This window comes from Carcharhinus amblyrhynchos, chromosome 12 (genome assembly GCF_965287045.1).
Source record: "Carcharhinus amblyrhynchos chromosome 12, sCarAmb.v2.hapA, whole genome shotgun sequence".
Classification (NCBI taxonomy): Eukaryota; Metazoa; Chordata; class Chondrichthyes; order Carcharhiniformes; family Carcharhinidae; genus Carcharhinus; species Carcharhinus amblyrhynchos.
Window position 1 is genome coordinate 35,655,137 of NC_137335.1, and position 18,616 is coordinate 35,673,752.

The 18,616-nt window shown below is 41.0% G+C and overlaps 1 protein-coding gene and 1 long non-coding RNA gene across 2 annotated transcripts; both read left to right on the forward strand.

Moving 5' to 3' along the window:
- The first annotated feature begins 4,827 nt into the window (after positions 1-4,827).
- Positions 4,828-6,773, forward strand: LOC145350583 (uncharacterized). The gene is made up of 3 exons (XR_013888227.1): positions 4,828-4,863; positions 4,986-5,063; positions 6,724-6,773. It is a non-coding gene; the product is annotated as an uncharacterized LOC145350583 (long non-coding RNA).
- A 28-nt stretch (positions 6,774-6,801) lies between these two features.
- LOC145350584 (protein transport protein Sec23A-like) lies at positions 6,802-17,985 on the forward strand. The gene is made up of 5 exons (XM_080199786.1): positions 6,802-6,885; positions 10,363-10,449; positions 14,673-14,828; positions 15,769-15,834; positions 17,891-17,985. Exons 1-5 carry the CDS (start codon positions 6,808-6,810, stop codon positions 17,978-17,980), a joined length of 477 nt encoding a protein of 158 aa, XP_080055912.1. The 5' UTR covers positions 6,802-6,807; the 3' UTR covers positions 17,981-17,985.
- Positions 17,986-18,616: the final 631 nt, after the last annotated feature.

The following is an 18,616-nucleotide window of genomic DNA, read 5'->3' on the forward strand; positions in this document are numbered from 1 at the left end:
CCCAAAGTGCTTTACTACCAAGTAATGTAACCATATACCATAACCATTCTAGTATTTTAACCAAATAATGTAACCAAGTACTGTAACCAGTGTCCATATTGTTCAGTTTTGGGGCTGATCTGGATTTCCTGTCCTTCACTCTGAGAAGACTGCTGCAGGAAAGGATGTCCCGAGGCACAGGTGGTCAATTTGGAGACTGTCCATGCTAAAATTGCCAAGCAGTTCCTGCATGCCACCTGTGCACCCTTGGAATCCACTTTTTTTACTCTGACCCTGGGTTTTGATGCCCCTTGTAAAAATTCAGCCCAGTGATCAGAAAAGAGGTGATCAGTGAAATTGAACCTGCTGTTAACATGTGCTTTGATTTTTAGCTGGGCAGATGCACAGAGTCAACTGCAGCAGATAGAAGCTGCATTTGATCAGGAAGCATCAGCTGTGCTGATGGCAAGACTCGGAGTTTTCAGGGCTGAATCTGAGGAAGGCCCCGATAGAACATAGAACACTACAACACAAACAGGCCCTTCGGCCCACGAGTTGCGCCGATCACATCAACACCTATCTATAACCCCCAATCCCATAAAACCCCATATACTCATCCAGAAGTCTTTTAAAAGACCCCAGCGAGTTCGCCTCCACCACCACTGACGGCAGCCGATTCCATTCACTCACCACCCTCTGAGTGAAAAACTTACCCCTAACATCACTTCTGTACTTTCCTCCCCGCACCTTAAACCTGTGTCCTCTCGTAGCGACCATTTCAACCCAGGGAAATAGCCTCTGAGAATCCACCCTATCTATTCCTCTCAACATTTTATAAACCTCTATCAGGTCGCCTCTCAACCTACGTCTCTCCAGGGAAAAGAGACCCAGTTCCCTCAACCTAACTTCATAAGGCATGCCTCCCAGTCCAGGCAACATCCTTGTAAATCTCCTCTGTACCCTTTCAATAGCTTCTACGTCTTTCCTATAGTGAGGCGACCAGAACTGCGCACAATACTCCAAATGAGGCCTGACAAGGGTCTTATAAAGTTGCAGCATTACCTCCCGACTCCTAAACTCAATCCCTCGATTTATGAAGGCCAGTACACCATACGCCTTCTTGACCACCTCTTCCACCTGCGAGGCCGATTTAAGAGTCCTGTGGACCCGGACCCCAAGATCCTTCTGCTCCTCAACACTACCAAGACTCCTGCCCTTGATAGTGTACTCGTTCATCCCGTTGGTTCTGCCAAAATGGACGACTACGCATTTATCCGCGTTGAAGTCCATCTGCCACTTCTCCGCCCAGTCCTGCATCCTATTTATGTCCTGCTGCAACTTTTGCCATCCTTCCAGACCATCCACAACACCACCGACCTTCGTGTCATCAGCGAACTTACTTACCCATCCTTCCACTTCCTCATCCAGGTCATTTATGAAAATGACAAACAGCAAGGGTCCTAGAACAGATCCCTGGGGCACTCCACTGGTGACTGACCTTCATTCAGAAAAAGACCCATCCACAACCACTCTCTGCCTTCTGCAGGCAAGCCAGTTCTTGATCCACAAGGCCAAAGGCCCTTGGATCCCATGCCCTCTCACCTTCTCAAGAAGTCTTGCATGGGGGACCTTATCAAATGCCTTGCTGAAGTCCATGTACACCACGTCCACGGCACTTCCTTCGTCAATGTGTTCAGTCACATTATCGAAGAACTCAACTAGGCTCGTAAGGCATGACCTGCCCTTGACAAATCCATGCTGACTATTCCTGATCATGTCAAACCTCTCCAAATGGTCGCAAATCTTGTCCCTCAGAAGCCTTTCCATCAGCTTACCAACCACTGAGGTCAGACTCACCGGTCGGTAATTTCCCGGGCTATCTCTGTTCCCTTTCTTGAAAATAGGGACTACATCCGCAATCCTTCAATCTTCCGGAACCTCTCCTGTCTCCATTGACGACGCAAAGATCATCGCCAGGGGCTCTGCAATCACTTCCCTCGCCTCCCACAGTATCCTGGGGTATATCCCATCTGGTCCCGGCGACTTATCAATCTTGATAGAATTCAAAAGTTCTAATACATCCTCCACCTTAATATCCACAAACTCAATCTTTTCCATCTGCTGCAAATCCGTGGCAAAATCTCCCAGATCAGCTTCCACCGTGAATACTGAGGCAAAGTACTCATTAAGCACCTCTGCCATTTCTTCTGGTTCCACACAGACCTTACCCCCTTCGCCATTTATAGGTCCTGTCCCTTCTCTTCTCATCCTTTTACCTTTCACATATTTATAAAAGGCCTTGGGATTCTCCTTAATCTTACCCGCCAAGGTCTTCTCATGACCCCTTCTGGCTCTCCTAATTTCCCTTTTAAGGTCCTTTCTACAGTCCTTATACTCCTCAAGATCCTTAACCTCTCCGAGTTCCCTGAACCTTTTGTACACCTTCCCTTTCCTCCTGACTAGGTTCAACACAGCCTTCGTGCACCACGGTTCCCTCGACCTACCAAAACCCCCTTGTCTCATCGGAACGTTGTCACGCATAGCTCCAGACAAACATTCCTTGAACATCCGCCACCTTCCTTTGGTACTTTTCCCTAAGAACGCCTCCTTCCAGTTTATTTGTCCAAGTAACTTCCTGACTTCTTCGTATCTCCCCTTACTCCAGACAAACACCTTCCTAGCCTGCCTGATCCTATCTCGTTCCAATGCAATTGTGAAGGAGATAGAATTATGGTCACCATTCCCAAGATGCTCCCCTGCCGAGAGATCCATCACCTGCCCTGGTTCATTCGCCAGTACCAGGTCAAGTACAGCCTCTCCTCTCGTAGGCTTATCCACATACTGTGTCAGGAAACCTTCCTGAACACACCTAACAAACTCCTCCCCATCCAAACCCCTTACCCTAGGGATATTCCAGTCGATGTTTGGGAAATTGAAGTCTCCCATCACGACAACTCTGTTATTAATACATTTCTCCAGAATCTGTTTCCCTATCTGCACTTCAACTTCCCTGTCACTATTGGGCGGCCTATAGAATACACCCAGCAAAGTTTTTGACCCTTTGCTGTTCGTAACTTCCACCCACAGAGACTCAGTAGATAGTCCCTCCACGGCATCCTCTTTCTCTGCAGCCATGACACTGTCCCTGATCAACAGTGCCACTCCACCACCTCTTCTGCCATCCTCCCTGTCCTTCCTGAAGCATCTGAAACCTGGCACCTGAAGTACCCAGTCCTGTCCCTGAGACATCCAAGTCTCCGTAATGGCCACCACATCACAATCCCAAGCAGCAATCCACGCCCTAAGCTCATCTACCTTATTCACTACACTCCTTGCATTAAAATATATACATTTCACCCCCTCAGTCTGGGCATTTCCCTTCTCCACCCCCTGTCTAACCTCCCCCACATACTGCCTGCGGTCCTCCCCTACCTGGGAGCTAACCTCCTCCGTCCCAGTTTCCCCATCACAATTCCCTCCCCCCATCCTTTCTAGTTTAAAGTCCCCCCGGTAGCCTTAGCCAGTCTGCCCGCCAAGATATTAGTCCCCCTGGGATTTAAGTGCCACCCATCCTTACTGTACAGGTCCCACCTACCCCTAAAGAGGTCCCAGTGATCTAGGAACTGAAATCCCTGCCCTCGACACCAGTCCCTCAGCCACGCATTCAGCCTCCACCTCATTTCATTTCTCCCCTCATTCTCCCGTGGCACAGGCAGCAATCCTGGGATTACTACCTTCGCTTTTCTCTTCCTCAGCTGCCTACCCAGTTCCCTATAGTCCCTTTTCACGAGTGCCTCCCTCTTGCCTACGTCAGTAGTACCTATATGTACTACAACCTCTGGTTCCTCACCCTCCCCTTTCAGGATGTCTGGGACACGCCCAGAGACATCCCGAATCCCAGCCCCAGGGAGACAAACCACCATCCGCGACTCCCTTCTACGTCCACAAAAACGCCTGTCCACCCCCCTCACTGTGGAGTCCCCTATTAATACTACCTTTCTGCTCTCTTTTTTGATTTTTCGACTCACTGGCTCAGCTCCAGAGACCTGGCCACCGCTTCCTCCCTCAGATGAGCTGTCCCCCCCAGTAGTACTCAGGCCAGAGTACTTATTTTGAAGGGGGACATCCACCGGTGTGCTCTCCATCACCCGAGGTTTCCCCTTCCTAATAGTTACCCAAGTGCCCTCATCCCGTTGCCCTGGTGTGGCTACTTGCTTATAGCTCCTATCTATAACCTCCTCACTCTCCCGAATGAGCCGAAGGTCCTCGAGCTGCATTTGCAGCTCCTTAACCTGGTTTCGTAGGGTCTGCAGCTCCACACACCGAGCACAGGTGTGGATGCCTGGCAGACCAGGAGCCTCCAAGACCTCCCACATGTTGCATTGGCAACAACATACAGGTCTCACACCCATACTTGCCCCTTATAGCAACCCAGAGGAAAAAGTTAAAAAAGAACTTATAACTTACCTTATCTCTTTGGCCCTGTGAGCCAAAGCCCTGACAGCACACACAAAAACAAAAGCAGTCTTACCTGCTCTCAGACAGAGCCCCTCTCTCTCTCTCTCTCTTTTTTAGGTAAGGGGGGGGAGGGCTGAGATACTCTACCTGTGTAGAGTATCGGGAATCCCCTCCGGTCTAATTTATAGTGGGTGAAAAGAAAACTTGACCCGAGTGCCCTTGCAACCACTTCCGGGGTCAAACCGGGGTCAAACTTAAATCAAGCAAAAAAAAACCCCCACTAAACTCACTAAAAACAAAGTTTTTAAAAGAAAGAAAAAGTCGCTGTACTCACCCACAAGCTCTCCACTCGCCAATCGCAGCCTCTCTTCAGTGCTCCCACGGAACAATGTACTTCGTTGGTTGGACAGGCAATTAATCCGCCTGGTAAGAACATCAAGTACCTGCGTTGAATCTACGTTTTTTATTTTGAGACTAATTGAGGTTAGTTTTAAATTGAAACTATACTATTAAACCTGTCAATTATTTTCTACCCCTCTTTCCATCAGTGTCAGAAGTTTGGCCAGTTCCACAAAGATGATCCTAATTCCTTCAGACTTTCAGAAACATTTTCCCTTTATCCACAGGTAAATATAATAAAATATATAAAATGATAATCCTAAAATGCAAAGATAAGTGATTGATGGAAGAATTTGAGAAAATGGCCTTAAACAAGGAGATATTTGTGGAACACATTACAATTCCTTCACAAAGCCAATTTTTAAAGATTCAGTTGCAGCCATCCTTAAATAGGTGAGGAATGCCTATGAAGGGTACAGTGAATTTCTTCTGACAGTGTTCTTTAAAAATGAAAACTTCCTGTTTTGCATTCTGTGGGCAAATCTGGGACTCGAAGGTCAGATTGAAAAGAGAATCGTTATAAGTATTCAAAATCATGAGGGAACTGGACAGAGTAGATAGCAAGAAACAGTTCCCATTGGGGAAGGTTGAGAACCAGAGGGCACAGATTTTAAGCTAATTGACCAAAGAAGCAAGGGTGAGTTGAGGAAATTTCTTTTTGTGCAGTGGGTGGTTAGGATCTGGAGTGCACTGTCTGAATGAATCTACCTCCAAATCACAACCATGGCATTCAAATTGGATCATTATCTGAAAAGGAGAGAAATTGTAGGGCTTGGGAGAAAAGGCAGGGAAGTGGCTTTTGCAGAGATGCAGCACAAATTCAATGTTTTCCTGTACTATTAATCATCCTATAATTCTATGATGCAGTACTAAGCACTGAAGATTAGAGCTGTCCCCAGACTCATTTCCTGAGCTGTACTGAGTTGGCTGATCTCAATATAACAATTGCAAGGTCTGTATTTTAACTATCAGTCCAAAGATGTGTAGCTTAGGTGGATTGTCCCTTGATATCTGAGGATGTGCACGTTGGGTAGATTGACCATGGTAAATGCTCAGGTGGCAGGGATAGTAAGATGTTCTCTTGGAGAGTCGATACAGGCTCTGTGGGCCGATTGGCCTCCTTCTGCCTGATCTGGATTCTATGATTCTGTCGTGGCTGCAGTAGAATTCTATAGTTACCCTAAGGAAGGGGATAAATCAGTCCGAGGTTTGTTTTTTATTCAACTAATCCTGCAGAGCTTGTGAGCTTGAACATTTGAACGGTAATGTGGTTGTCACATGATTTCACCCTCTTTCAATTTGGCTGAATGGTCTACAAAAATAATCACCTGTAACTGAAGGGAAAGGGACTGAAGTACATAATATGGTTCCCTCCCTCCCCGGTCTACTCTGCCTCTATAGTAGAGTCAATTCTGGCATTAAAGGTTCAGCCGTGATCTATAGAATTGATTAAAAGCTTAAAGTGCCAGTGTAAGGTGCTTATCAGTTCCTTGACTTCCTCCTATAATTCAGAAAGACTCGATGACAAATAGATCTCAAGAAAAGCTTTCTCAACGAAAGAGGTTATTTTGAATGAAGGGTGGTCTTTTAGAAAATAAGCTTCATCCAGGAAGACACTTGATATAAGAAGCAGATGGTAACAAGGGAGATTTCTAGTTATTTCAGTTCAGAAGCTGCTTTGAGGATATCCATCATGTCATGGCTGCTCAATAGAGGGATCTGCTCGTCCAAACAGCTAGGCGAAGATCTTTCTCCTGTTGGAACTAGTTCTGTCAATCAGATGCTTAGCCTAGACAACTTTCTTGTGAGCTATTTTATAGGAGCACAAATGTATTCTGACTTATCCTGTGATGTTTTGACTAACTTTATTTTTTGTTGTCCCTTTAGTTTATGTTCCACCTGAGAAGATCTCCATTTTTTCAAGTTTTCAATAATAGCCCGGGTGAATCGTCATACTATCGCCATCATTTCATGCGACAAGATCTAACACAGTCTTTCATTATGATTCAGCCTATTCTCTATTCTTACTCTTTCTATGGACCACCTGAGGTGAGATTTAGCACATAAACAATGCATAAAAAGTTAATTATCAAGTTTATTCCGTAGTATTCCGTGGGTTAGGTGGATTGGCCATGCTAAATTGCCCCTTAGTGTCAGGGGGACTAGTTAGGGTAAATACATGGGGTTAGGAGGATAGGGCCTGGGTGGGATTGACGTTGGTGCAGATTCGGCCTTGTAGGATTCTATGAAAGATTCTACATAACTGAATTGCATCTGTGGAAACAGTTAAGGTTATTGATCCTAATTGTTACTATCTGCTCATGATAAAACTGCATGTGTATTGATTGGTTCCAACTTAGCTATGAAACCTGTCCCTGTAGTAGAATAACCTGTCGTCATTAATTTTTAGGTGAATACGTGGCATTGTCACTTAGCCAGCATATCTGAGGGGACTAGAAAACTGTAGTCAGGGAAGAAAACCCTTGAAAAAGGAAATTCGAAATGCATGCAAATTGTTACTTGGTGCATATTGCATATAGTATTCTAGTGAAATGTTGCAAATAGCTTTTTTTTCCCCCATCAGTTTATATTTGTGCCCTGTTTTATTCATTCACAGGATGTGGGCATTGCTGGCCAGGCCAGCATTTAATGCCTATTGAAAAGGTAGTGATGAGCTGCTGCCTTGAAACCCTGGATGTCATGTGGTATAGGTACATCAATAGTGCTTTTTGGAAGTGAATTCCAGAATTTTGATCTTGCGATAGTGAAGGAACAGCAATTGTATAAGTTAGGCTGGTGTGCGGCAGACAGTAATATTCCTATGCAATTGCTGCCCTTGTCCTTCTAGGTGGTAGAGGTCACTGGTTTAGAACCATAGAATCTCTACAGTGTAAAAGGAGGCTTCTCAGCCCATTGAGATTGCATCGACTGTCCGAAAGAGTATCTTACCCAGCCTCATCCCCATGATCCTCGTCATTTACCGTGACCAGTCCACTAGCCTGCATATTTGTGGCTGTGGGAGGAAACCGGAGCTCCCAGAGGAAACCCATACAGCCACAGGAATGTGCAAACCCCAAACAGACAGTCAGCTCAGACCGGAATCAAACCCAGGTTCCTGGTCCTGTGATGCAGTAGGGATAACCACTGTGCTACCGGTGCTGTTGAAGAAGCCTTTGTTGCAGTGCAGCTTGTAGGTGGTACACACTGCTTTTGTGGATGGGGTGCTGATCAAGTTGGCTGCTTTGGTGGTGGGTGCTGTTGAGTTTCTTGAATGCGCTCATCCAGGCAAGTGAAAAATATCCTGTTACATTTCTGCTCATGCCTTGTAGATAGGAAGATAAAAATAAGAGCAGGAGTAGGTAATTCGGTCCCTCAAGCCTCGTCCACCATTCAGTTAGATTAGCCATAATCTTCTACCTCTAATGTAATTTTCCAATACTATCCCCATACCTGTTGATATCTTTAATGTCTAGAAATCTATCAATTTCTGTCTTGAAAGACGTGCTGATTTGGTGTCGGAGTGTGGTGACTGAGGAAATTTCACAGTAACTTCACTGCAATGTTAATGTAAGCCTTAGTTGTGACTAATAAACTTTATCTTGAACATACTGTATAATCCCCACAGCCTCCAGCATAGAAGATTCCAAATTGTCGCCGCCCTCTTGAGTGACAAAATTCTTCCTCCTTTTGGTTCCAAATGGTCTACTTCATACTCTTGAGAATTTGTCCCCTGGTTCTAGACTCCCAGCCAAAGGAAACATCCTTCCTGCGTCTACCCTGTCACTGCAACTTTCTCGAGCAATTGCGGATGGGCAATAAATGGTAGCCTAGCCAGCGATGCCCAAGTTCCATGAACAAATTTAAGAAAATAGGCTCAGTTAACAGTAGCACAGTGGTTAGCACTGCTGCTCAGTGCCAGGGACACAGGTTCAATTCTGGCCTCAAGTGACTGGTGTTTGCATGTTCTGTCCGTGTTTGTGTGGGTTAGGTTGATTGGCCATGCAGAATTGATCCTTAGTACAAGTGGGACTAGCAGACTAAATATGTGGCCTAGGTGGGATTGTTACCAGTGCAGACTCAATGGACTGAATGGCCTCTTTTCTGCACTGTAGGTTTTCTATGAACAATGGCGCCACTCTTGGCGGTAGGCATTTAAGCCTCCATCAAGAGTACATTTTGTGCCCTTGCTATCTGTGTTTCTTCCAATTAGTGTTCAACATTAAATACTGATTAATTACTTGAGGGTGATGGTATGTAGTAATGATCAGATTGTTTTTTTTGCTCACCTTTTGACTTGATGTCATGAGCTGTCACGGGACCCTGACTCAATGCTGATGACTTCCAGGGCAACTCCCTCCAATAGTAGCTTGCCAAGTATGGTGATGGTGTTTGGGACATAGTACATAATTCAGTGAATATGACCATGTCAGGCTGTTGACCCTAATTGCTCCTAATTTTAGAACAAGCATCCAGATGCTCGTAAGGAGGACTTTTCAGAGTCAATACAGCTGCGTTTGCCGTTGTCATTTCTGATGTCTAGGTCCAGTTTCATTCCTTTTAGACTTCATAGCAGTTTGATACAGCTGAGTGGCTTGCTAGGCCACTACAAATCAACCACTGCTGTGGGTCTGAACACACATAGGCCAGATCAGGTAAGAAAGGTGGTTTTCCTTCTCTAAAGGACATGGTCACCATGACTGAAATTGGCTTTTAATTCCAGATTTCTTAATTGAATTTGAATTCCTACTGGGCGTCCAATTTACTCATTCGGTGATATTACCTCTGCCTCCTGATCTCCCTTTGGTTTTCTCAGGTTTCACAGACTTCTGTGTTGTTACTCCTGTTGCCAAACGTGCCCCCATCTTTATATTCTCCAATACAGAGTGCTAATATACCCCTCCAATTTATTTCATGCTGCGAAAGCTACAATCTAACAGGATCACATATAAACTAAAAATAACATATAGTAGATGCTGATGACAAAATTAAAAAAGACATTGAGCAAGGCAGGCAGGTTAAGAAAACACAAGTCTCTTGATGTTTCAGAAGTGACTTCTTCAGAAATTATACATATATTTCAGAAAAATAACATTTAAAAAAAGAGGAACAAGTGGGAATAAAACACAACCACATACACATGAAATTACAAAATGACCTGTAAAGTGATGTGGTGGAGGCTGTAAAATGATTACAAGGAATAAAGAGAGGAATAATGAACACTATGAAAGTTATGTACAAGACAATTGGGATGCAGGAAGAGCTAAAGAAGGATAGGTATGTCGAATGGGAGTATGAAACATGGAAAAAGATGGATCAGGCTCCAGCATCCTAGACACACCATCCTGCTTGCAGTGTTCCGGGGGAAGAATTGCAGTGCCAACCCTAATGTTGACATCCATCATCTCCACTGGAGCATGCTTGAGAGCTCATGTATGTTCTGCGGAAATAGCATCCGTATTTGCGCAGCAGAGGTCTTGTTTATTAAGTAATAATGGTGATCATTCATTCATTTATTCTTGTCTTCAGCCAGTGCTTTTGGACAGTAGCAGCATTTTACCAGATCGAATACTCCTCATGGACACTTTCTTCCAGATTGTTATCTATCATGGAGAGGTTAGTATTCAATTAAATTATTTTTAAAAATGTAATTCTGTCTACTAGGTTTCTGGCATTTTCTTCTGCAAACTCCTTCAATTCCCCTGAAGTTGCATCATTTCAGACTAGCTTGATGAGCCAAGTTTCATTAATTTTTGGTGAGGGTCTTATTCCCAAACAGTAATCGGGGCTAATATTTCAAATCGACGTAAGAAAACTCCGTGTCTTTATTTTTAAACAGTGGTCTTTGACCAACACTCTGTTGGATATATAATTCAATTGAAATATATGGAATTGCTTTACAAATATATTGATAGAAATACAAAATTCTCAAATCATGAGCATCTTTCTATTTATCATTAGATGCAGAACATTAAACCTATTTATGGAATCATTGAAATTTACAGCATGGAATGAACCTACTGAATCCCTTGTCCTCACCCGCAGACAAGGAGCCATCCAGCCTAATGCCACTTTGCAAATCTTGATCTGTGACCTTGTCTATCCAAGTACTTTTGGAACAATACCCTTGGCACAACCAAATATTTATGAAACAGTCCGTGTTACTATGCAGCAAGACCTGGACAACTTTCAGGCTTAGGCTGGTGGGTTCAGTTAACAATCAAATAACAAGTGCCAGGCAAAGATCATCTCTAATAGGAAAAAATCTAACCATCTCCCCATGACATTCAATGGTATTACCATTACTGAATCTTTGACTATTAATGTCCTGAACATTGCCATAAACCAGAAATGTAATTGCAGCATTAGCCCTTAACTGGGCAAATATGTTTTGTGGCTACTGGAGCAGGTTAGAGGTTGAGAATTCTGTGGTGAGTAACACATCGCTGCAGAACCATCGAAGTTGTGTCTGCTGGAGTTTAAAAGAGTAAGAGCTGACTTGATTGAAACATCTCAGGTCTTGAGGGGTCTTGACATGGTGGATATGGAGATGATGCTCCCTCTTGTGGGAGAATCTAGAACAGGCGGTCACTGGTCATAAATAAGTACAGTAAAAAGCCTGACAACACCAGGTTTTAGTCCAACCTATTTATTTGATAATATTCTCACAAGCTTTCGAGGGGTTACCCTCTTCATACCCACATCATAAATAAGTAGCCATCCATTTGAAACGGAGGTGAAACAAAAGTTTTTAATTGAGGGAGTGAGTTTTCGGAACTCTCGTCCTGAAAAGATTGTGAAAAGAGTCTTTGTTTTAAAGGCAGAGGTGGATGGACTCAGTTAAGAAAGAGGGTGATAGGTTATCAGGAGTAGGTGGAGATTTGAGGTTGCTATTATGATCTTATTGAATGATGGAGCAGGCTTGAGACTGGGTAAATGGTCCAGTCCTGCTCCTTGTTTATATGTAACCACTTCCATCAGAAGGAGATCTATTCCTCTTTGGTTGTGTATGATGTTCTGAAATTTGGCTGCCCTTGCCCAGCAGTATCATTTGGAAATTCTCTTGGAACTAAGTCTTTGTCATTCTTCCTTTGTATAGTAGCATAGGAAAATCATCAAGCAACTCAGATTCAATTGTTTTCCATAGTAGTTTTCACAACACTATGGACTAAAGAAGTTGGTACTTTGGAGAAATGATTCTGAGAAATCATTTTGAGATGATAACAATTGGTCAGCAAGGCATTGCCATACTAGTTCATCTTCATTTTGAACCATGTAAGAAATTGAACCTGTTTTTGCTAAAACAATGGCTGGCACCCATTTCTCACTTGTGGCATAAGTATATGCTAATACTTGACTTCATTAAAGTAGTGTTGTTTTGCCCTCACTTCTAGTCTAGCAACTTGAGATTGTTGTTGAGGCTCTACTATTTCTGAAATTTCTGGAGGTAATAACAATTCAAATGTAGCTGTCAAGTTTTTCTGAGAGTAGTAATGCAGGTGAACCTTGGATAATTGCATGAGTAGTGTTTCTCTAAGATGCCAAAAATGAACCTTGCTCTTTTGAAGCTTTTAAAGAATGTTTCAAAATTTGTATGAATCTTTCAGCTAATCCATTGGTCAATGGATGAGGTGTGGATTTTATATGATGAATACCATTTGCTTTGAGATAATCCTCAAACTCTAGTGAAGTAAACTATGAACCGTTATCTCTAACAATCTGCTCTAGTTTACCAAATCTCGTCAGGTATTTCAATGGTTTGTTCAGATATTTTAGATCAATTATGACTAAGAATACCTAACCCTCAAATGGACCACCAAAATCTACATGTAGTTGTTGCCATGGCACTTCATACCATTCCCAGGCATGTAAAGTAGACAATGGTAGTGTACTTTTTATTTATGCACAGGATTGACAATGTCCCACTTTTTCTTCATTTTAGCATCCGGACCCAGCCAGTAAAAATAACTGCACGCTAGTTCCTTGATCAGGGCTTTTCCAGGCTATCCTTCATAGGTTAGAGGGATTAGTGGGTAAATATGTAGGGGTATGGGGATAGGGCCTGGGTGGGATTATGGTTGGTGCAGACTCGATGGGCCAAATGGCCTCTCTCTGCACTGTAGGATTCTATAATTCTATGATCAACTGCATTTTCACTTTTCAAACAATGTTAGCTTTTCTCCAGTCCTCTGGCACCAGGATTGGAAAATTGTAGTCAAAACCTCAGCTGTTTCTTCTCTTGCTTCTATTAACATATTAGGATGCATTTTATTTGGGATTTATCAGCTTTCAAAAATAATAAACTCCTTTAATACTCCCTTGCTACGATAATTTAATGTAATGTTGCAAACTTCTCCTCCGAGATTGCAATGTTTTCATTGTGAAAAATAGATGCAAGGTATTCATTAAGATTGACAAAGATCCTTCTCCTCCAATCACGGGTTACCTTTATGATCCCAATAGGCTTTTCTTTAGTTATCCTCTTAATCGTTATGAATTTGTTTAAAAAAAATCTTTGGGTTTTCCTTCAGTTTACTTGCCAATATTATTAAATGCCCTCTGATTGCTTTCCTAAGTTCCTTATTTAATTTCACCTCCACACTTTTAATACACCTCAATGATATTATTGAATGACTTTAACTTTTTTCTCAATTAGGAAAGTCAACATTGTTTTCATAAACTACTTGGTTAAATTTTGATTGGCTTAATCTGATCTACAATGTCATAAATCTGATGTCAAGCACCAAGGTAAAGGATTAACAACCTGGCTTAGAACTGTGCCTCAACTGCATACTCCCAGCATCAAGTGGTTCAGTGGGTTCTGTAAATCAGTCAATCCACATCAATGGCCATTAAATAGTCCCCAGCATTTGATATAGTTTTCTTAAATGTTCAGCTAACAATTTACATCTATGTTCCTTGGAAAAGATTTGGAATGAATCTGCAGCGGAGAAAATGGGGAATGCAGGACTGTCTACAAGTTTGCAATAGATTTACACAAGTTGTATTTGGTCAAAGAGTGATATATCAAATGATGGAAAGGGAAAAATAGAATAAAACTGCTCATCACCTAATGAATTATATTTAAAGAAAAGGGTGTTTTGTGTATGTGAAAGGCATTGATCTTACTGAAAGTTTAAGGTAATAGTTATACTGAAAAACATTTTGTACGATTTCAGCTGAACTCCTGTACTAAAGTGTTGCCTTTAATCCTTATTCTCTGTATAATAACGAATCAGTTTAATAATGAATGCAATCTCTCTGGAGTATTACTTTTATTAAAGTATCTTGGGGATAAGTATTGATAATTCGCTGAAGTTCTTTGGGATTTAAATAACACACAAAAACAATATAAATTGGCACTTTTGCAAACTCCCCTGGATGGTACACAGGAAATCTTTCAAACTTGATTCATGTCTGTGTCTTATTCTTGCACTTTCAAACTGGTTGGATAAGAGTAACTGTCTCTAATGACTGATCTATATTCAGCACAAAATTTTTTGAAGTGTGCAAAGTAATAAAGATTGATCAAAGGTAATGTTATTTTACATAGTTCTCTTAAAACTGGTGCAGATTGCATGTTTATTCATGTAGTAATGAGTTGTAATGAAATACAGCTTAAACCCAGTAAAATGTTTTATTAATGCATCTACCTGTAGTATCTCTAAAAATGTGTAATTATTGAACAGTTATTAGTATTTGGTTGAGCTATTTTTAGTTTGCTCATAATGGAAAATTGTGAAAGTTTGGTATTTATTTGAAATAAATATTAGAAAATAATTAAGAGTACGCAAAAGACAAACTTGCTGTGTATTATGTACTGTTTTTATTCTCTTTAGACTATAGCTCAGTGGCGGCAGGCTGGATATCAAGATATGCAGGAGTATGAGAATTTCAAACAGCTTCTGCAAGCTCCTCTGGATGATGCACAGGAAATTCTTCAGACTCGTTTTCCAATGCCTCGTTATGTTGACACAGAGCATGGTCAGAGTCAGGTACGTGAAATGTATTTAGTAATTATTCATTGAAAAGATACTTTTAAAGGAATGTGGAAACATAAACATAAGAACATAAGAACATAAGAAATAGGAGCAGGAGTAGGCCATCTAGCCCTTCAAGCCTGCCCCGCCATTCAATAAGATCATGACTGATCTGTTGTGGCTCAGTTCCACATTCCCTTAATCCCCCCTCTTATCAAAAACCCATCAACCCGCATCTTAAAAATATTTAGCGAGGCAGCCTCCACCACTTCAACGGGCAGAGAATTCCAGAGATACACCACCCTTTGAGTGAAGAAGTTCCTCCTCAACTCCGTTCTAAACCACCCCCCCTTTATCTTGAGGCTGTGCCCCCTAGTCCTACTATCCTTTCTGAGCGGGAAGAGTCTCTCCACCTCTATCCTATCCATCCCATTCATCATCTTATACAACAAAACTTTGGGACTAGAAAAACAGTTTGATTCTCTTCCAACTGACACCTACGCTCATTTAAAATGATCAAATCCATACATGTTGCTCTTTAGTGATTCCAAATGTAAGCTCTAACAGTAAAACTCCTTGTTTCCATTATGCTAATATTGTAGCTTGAGATTTTTTTTTACGTCGCCGTAGATTATTCATGTAATGATACTTTAGGTAGTTTAAAAAAATCTTTTATCAGTACCTCAAACAGATGTCTGTTGTATTTGCCATTTGGTCAAACCTTGTGATAAGACATGGTAAGTTGATTTGTGAGTTTGTTGGGGGCAACTAAGATTGTAGATGCTTTTGTTTTCACTTTCCATCGATGTTTAAAAAAAACAAGTCACCCTTGACTAACCACTGTTAGTGTTAAGGCAGTTAGAATGGAGGTGTCCCTGGCTCAATACAATGATTTCCAGATTGAAAAAATTTTAAAAAGCTTTTTGAAACTAACCAATATTGTTTTTTCTTTTAGGCTCGATTCCTTCTGTCAGAAGTGAACCCATCACAGACTTATAATAATTTGTATACATGGGGACAGGTTGGTATCTTCTCAGTATGTCAGCTTTTGGTGGTAAATATCTGTCTAAAAAATGTTTTACACAGAGGTTCTGCTCCCCATCTTTGCACAGGCCCACATCACTCATGTCAGAATTATTGGGTAATTTTTTTTGCCACTTCTGGTACTGAGCAATACAGGAAGGAAGAATGTAGGTTGTTATGTTGATATGATCAGTTGACCATACTCAGTATTAGAATGAATGTAAAGCAGCATTACCTAACCTTTTGTACTTATTGGTCCAGATTTTGCAATCAACAACAAAGCAAGTGTACTCAACAAAGACCATGAAAAAAAATTGCGCTAGGAGACTTAGCAGTCTCTGTGCCAAAAGTGTTAATTCTCTTGACGTACAATTAATTGTAGCATAATTTAATAGTGATTCAGACAGTCAATGATACTGTCACGCTAGCTAATCACGTAAAGGAATTCCCAGAGACAACCAAAAGTGTCAGCCTAGGCTCAGTACATAGCATTCATGTCTCCAAGTAAGAAGGTTATGGATTCAAGTCCTACTCTTGAACTTGAACACAAGTCCAGGCTGAGACTCCAGTGTAGTATAAAGTGAGGGCTGCATTATTGGGGATAATGTCATTTGGATGAAATGCTAAACCTGTGCCTTCTCAGATAAAATATCCTATGATACTATTTAGAACAAGAGTAGGGAAATGATTCATGCTGTCCTGGTCAAACTTTATTCCTCGATCAACATCACAAAAATAGATTATTTAATCATTATAAGATTTTATTTCATGGGAGCTTGCTGTGCACAAATTGGCTGCATCCTTTCCTTCGTTGCTCAGTGATTATCTTTCATAATTGACTGTAAAGTGCTTTGAGGTATTCCTGTGGTCATGAAATTGCAATATAAATTCAAGATTGTTTTCAACTAGGAAATGAAAAGCACTAATAATCATACAACACACTATTTTTTTAAAGTGCCAAATAAAAAATGGGATATGTACATGGAGATGCAGTAAAATCAGAATCTCATGAACAAATGTCATTAAAAAATTGTGATTTATTTCTAGTAATCTTCATGAAGACATTTAACAATAAATTACAAATTTTATTTATTTATTTTCCAAACCATATCAATTATTCAGCACTAGTCATTACTCTGATCACTGTTAAAAGCCCAGTTACACATCACTGAATGAGGTTTAACTTTTCATGGGATTGTTAACAGTGATTTGTGAGCAGAAAAGGGCAAATTCTGTTGATTGTTGGCTTTGAAGAAGATCCATAGTGTAGCCTATAGCAGCATAGTAAATGAAGGACTGCAACTTCAGGATTTCTGTATTTATTTCCACTTGCTCTAAATCCTGAAACTGGGGTCAGATTCAGAGGGCTAGTGATGGTGAACCCTGAGATGATCAAAAACCCCTTAAATTCTGGTGATGCAACTGGAATTTTTGACTCTTAACATTTCATATTCTGATTGTATTGTTTTAGATAAGTGTATTGATATTTCTAAGTAATAAGAGATGTAAGGATTAAGATTTTTTAACTGAATCAAATGTTAAGCACAGTCATAACTAGATAAAAATCAGCTCTGAAAATTGATTTGGTAATTTTATTTTGTAGGCAGAATCAATTTCTGCCAAAGAACAGCAAATAATGTAAAATGGTCTATTGTTTTGGCTCATAAAACTAATCTCATTTTAATAAGCCATGATTTGAGTGGCACATTGGTTAACACTGCTGCCTCATAGTGCCAGGGACCTGGGTTCAATTCTGGCCTTGGGTGAGTGTGTGAAATTTGCATTTTCTTCATGTCTGTGTGGGTTTCCTCCCACAATCCAAAGATGTGCAAGTTAGGTTGATCGGTCATGCTAAATTGCCTCTTTGTGGCCCAAGGTATGTAGATTAGGGAGATTAGCAGGTGTAGGGTTGCGGGGATAGGAACTGGGTAACATTCTGTAATGGCGAGTTGGCACAGACTTGATGGGCTGAATAACCTCCATCTGCACTGTAGGGATTTTATGATTACATTATTAGTCGCCTGCTTCTCATGTGGTGTTTTTATATTCTTTAGGAATCTGGAGCCCCTATCTTGACTGATGATGTCAGTCTTCAAGTTTTCATGGACCATCTAATAAAGCTAGCTGTGTCCAGTGCATCATAAATCCACAAGAAAAATGCTGGAAAATTTTGAATGTTACATAGATTATTTTATTCTAGGTTATAACAGTTTAACCACATTTGTGTCTCATCATGCTTATTGTTTGGTTTGCTTGGTACTTGATTGTGTTTAATTATTTGATCTGACTCATTCCTAAAATCACCGCATTCTTAGAGAAACCCTGTTTTTTAGCAACGTTATGTTCCTCTTTAATTTATCATTCCATCAGATGTCTTTTATACAAGTGCAAGAAACTAGTAATAAATAACAAATTTATTGACTAATCTGTCTAAACTACTTTGAAAATACTCTACAGGAGAAATTGTTTTTCGTCTGCTTTGAAATTGTAATTTTAAAGTATCTGTTTGTTAAAAGTAGCTGGAAATTCATGCAGAAAGAATATTAAATTTGAAGAATATTTATGTTGCAGAATTATTCACTGTAAAGTTTTCAATGATTAGGAAGATAATTTGTGGGGATAATTATACATGTAGTAATTTTTGTTATCTTTACAAACTATTTCATTTCCCCTTTTGTTTACACTTCTGCCTATCTGTCTATGTGCTGCTCACAGTGTGAGGGACCCAGGTTCAATTCTGGCTTTTGGTGACTTTCTGTGTGGCGTTTGCACATTCTCCC

What these genes read in the sequence shown, in the direction of transcription:
- LOC145350584 (XM_080199786.1), top strand. Translation starts at nt 6,808, where the DNA reads ATGCGACAAGATCTAACACAGTCTTTCATTATGATTCAGCCTATTCTC. An exon ending in CAGAGCATGGTCAGAGTCAG is followed by an intron (nt 14,829 to 15,768) that starts GTACGTGAAATG and finishes TTTTTCTTTTAG; the next exon opens with GCTCGATTCCTTCTGTCAGA. An exon ending in ATTTGTATACATGGGGACAG is followed by an intron (nt 15,835 to 17,890) that starts GTTGGTATCTTC and finishes TATATTCTTTAG; the next exon opens with GAATCTGGAGCCCCTATCTT.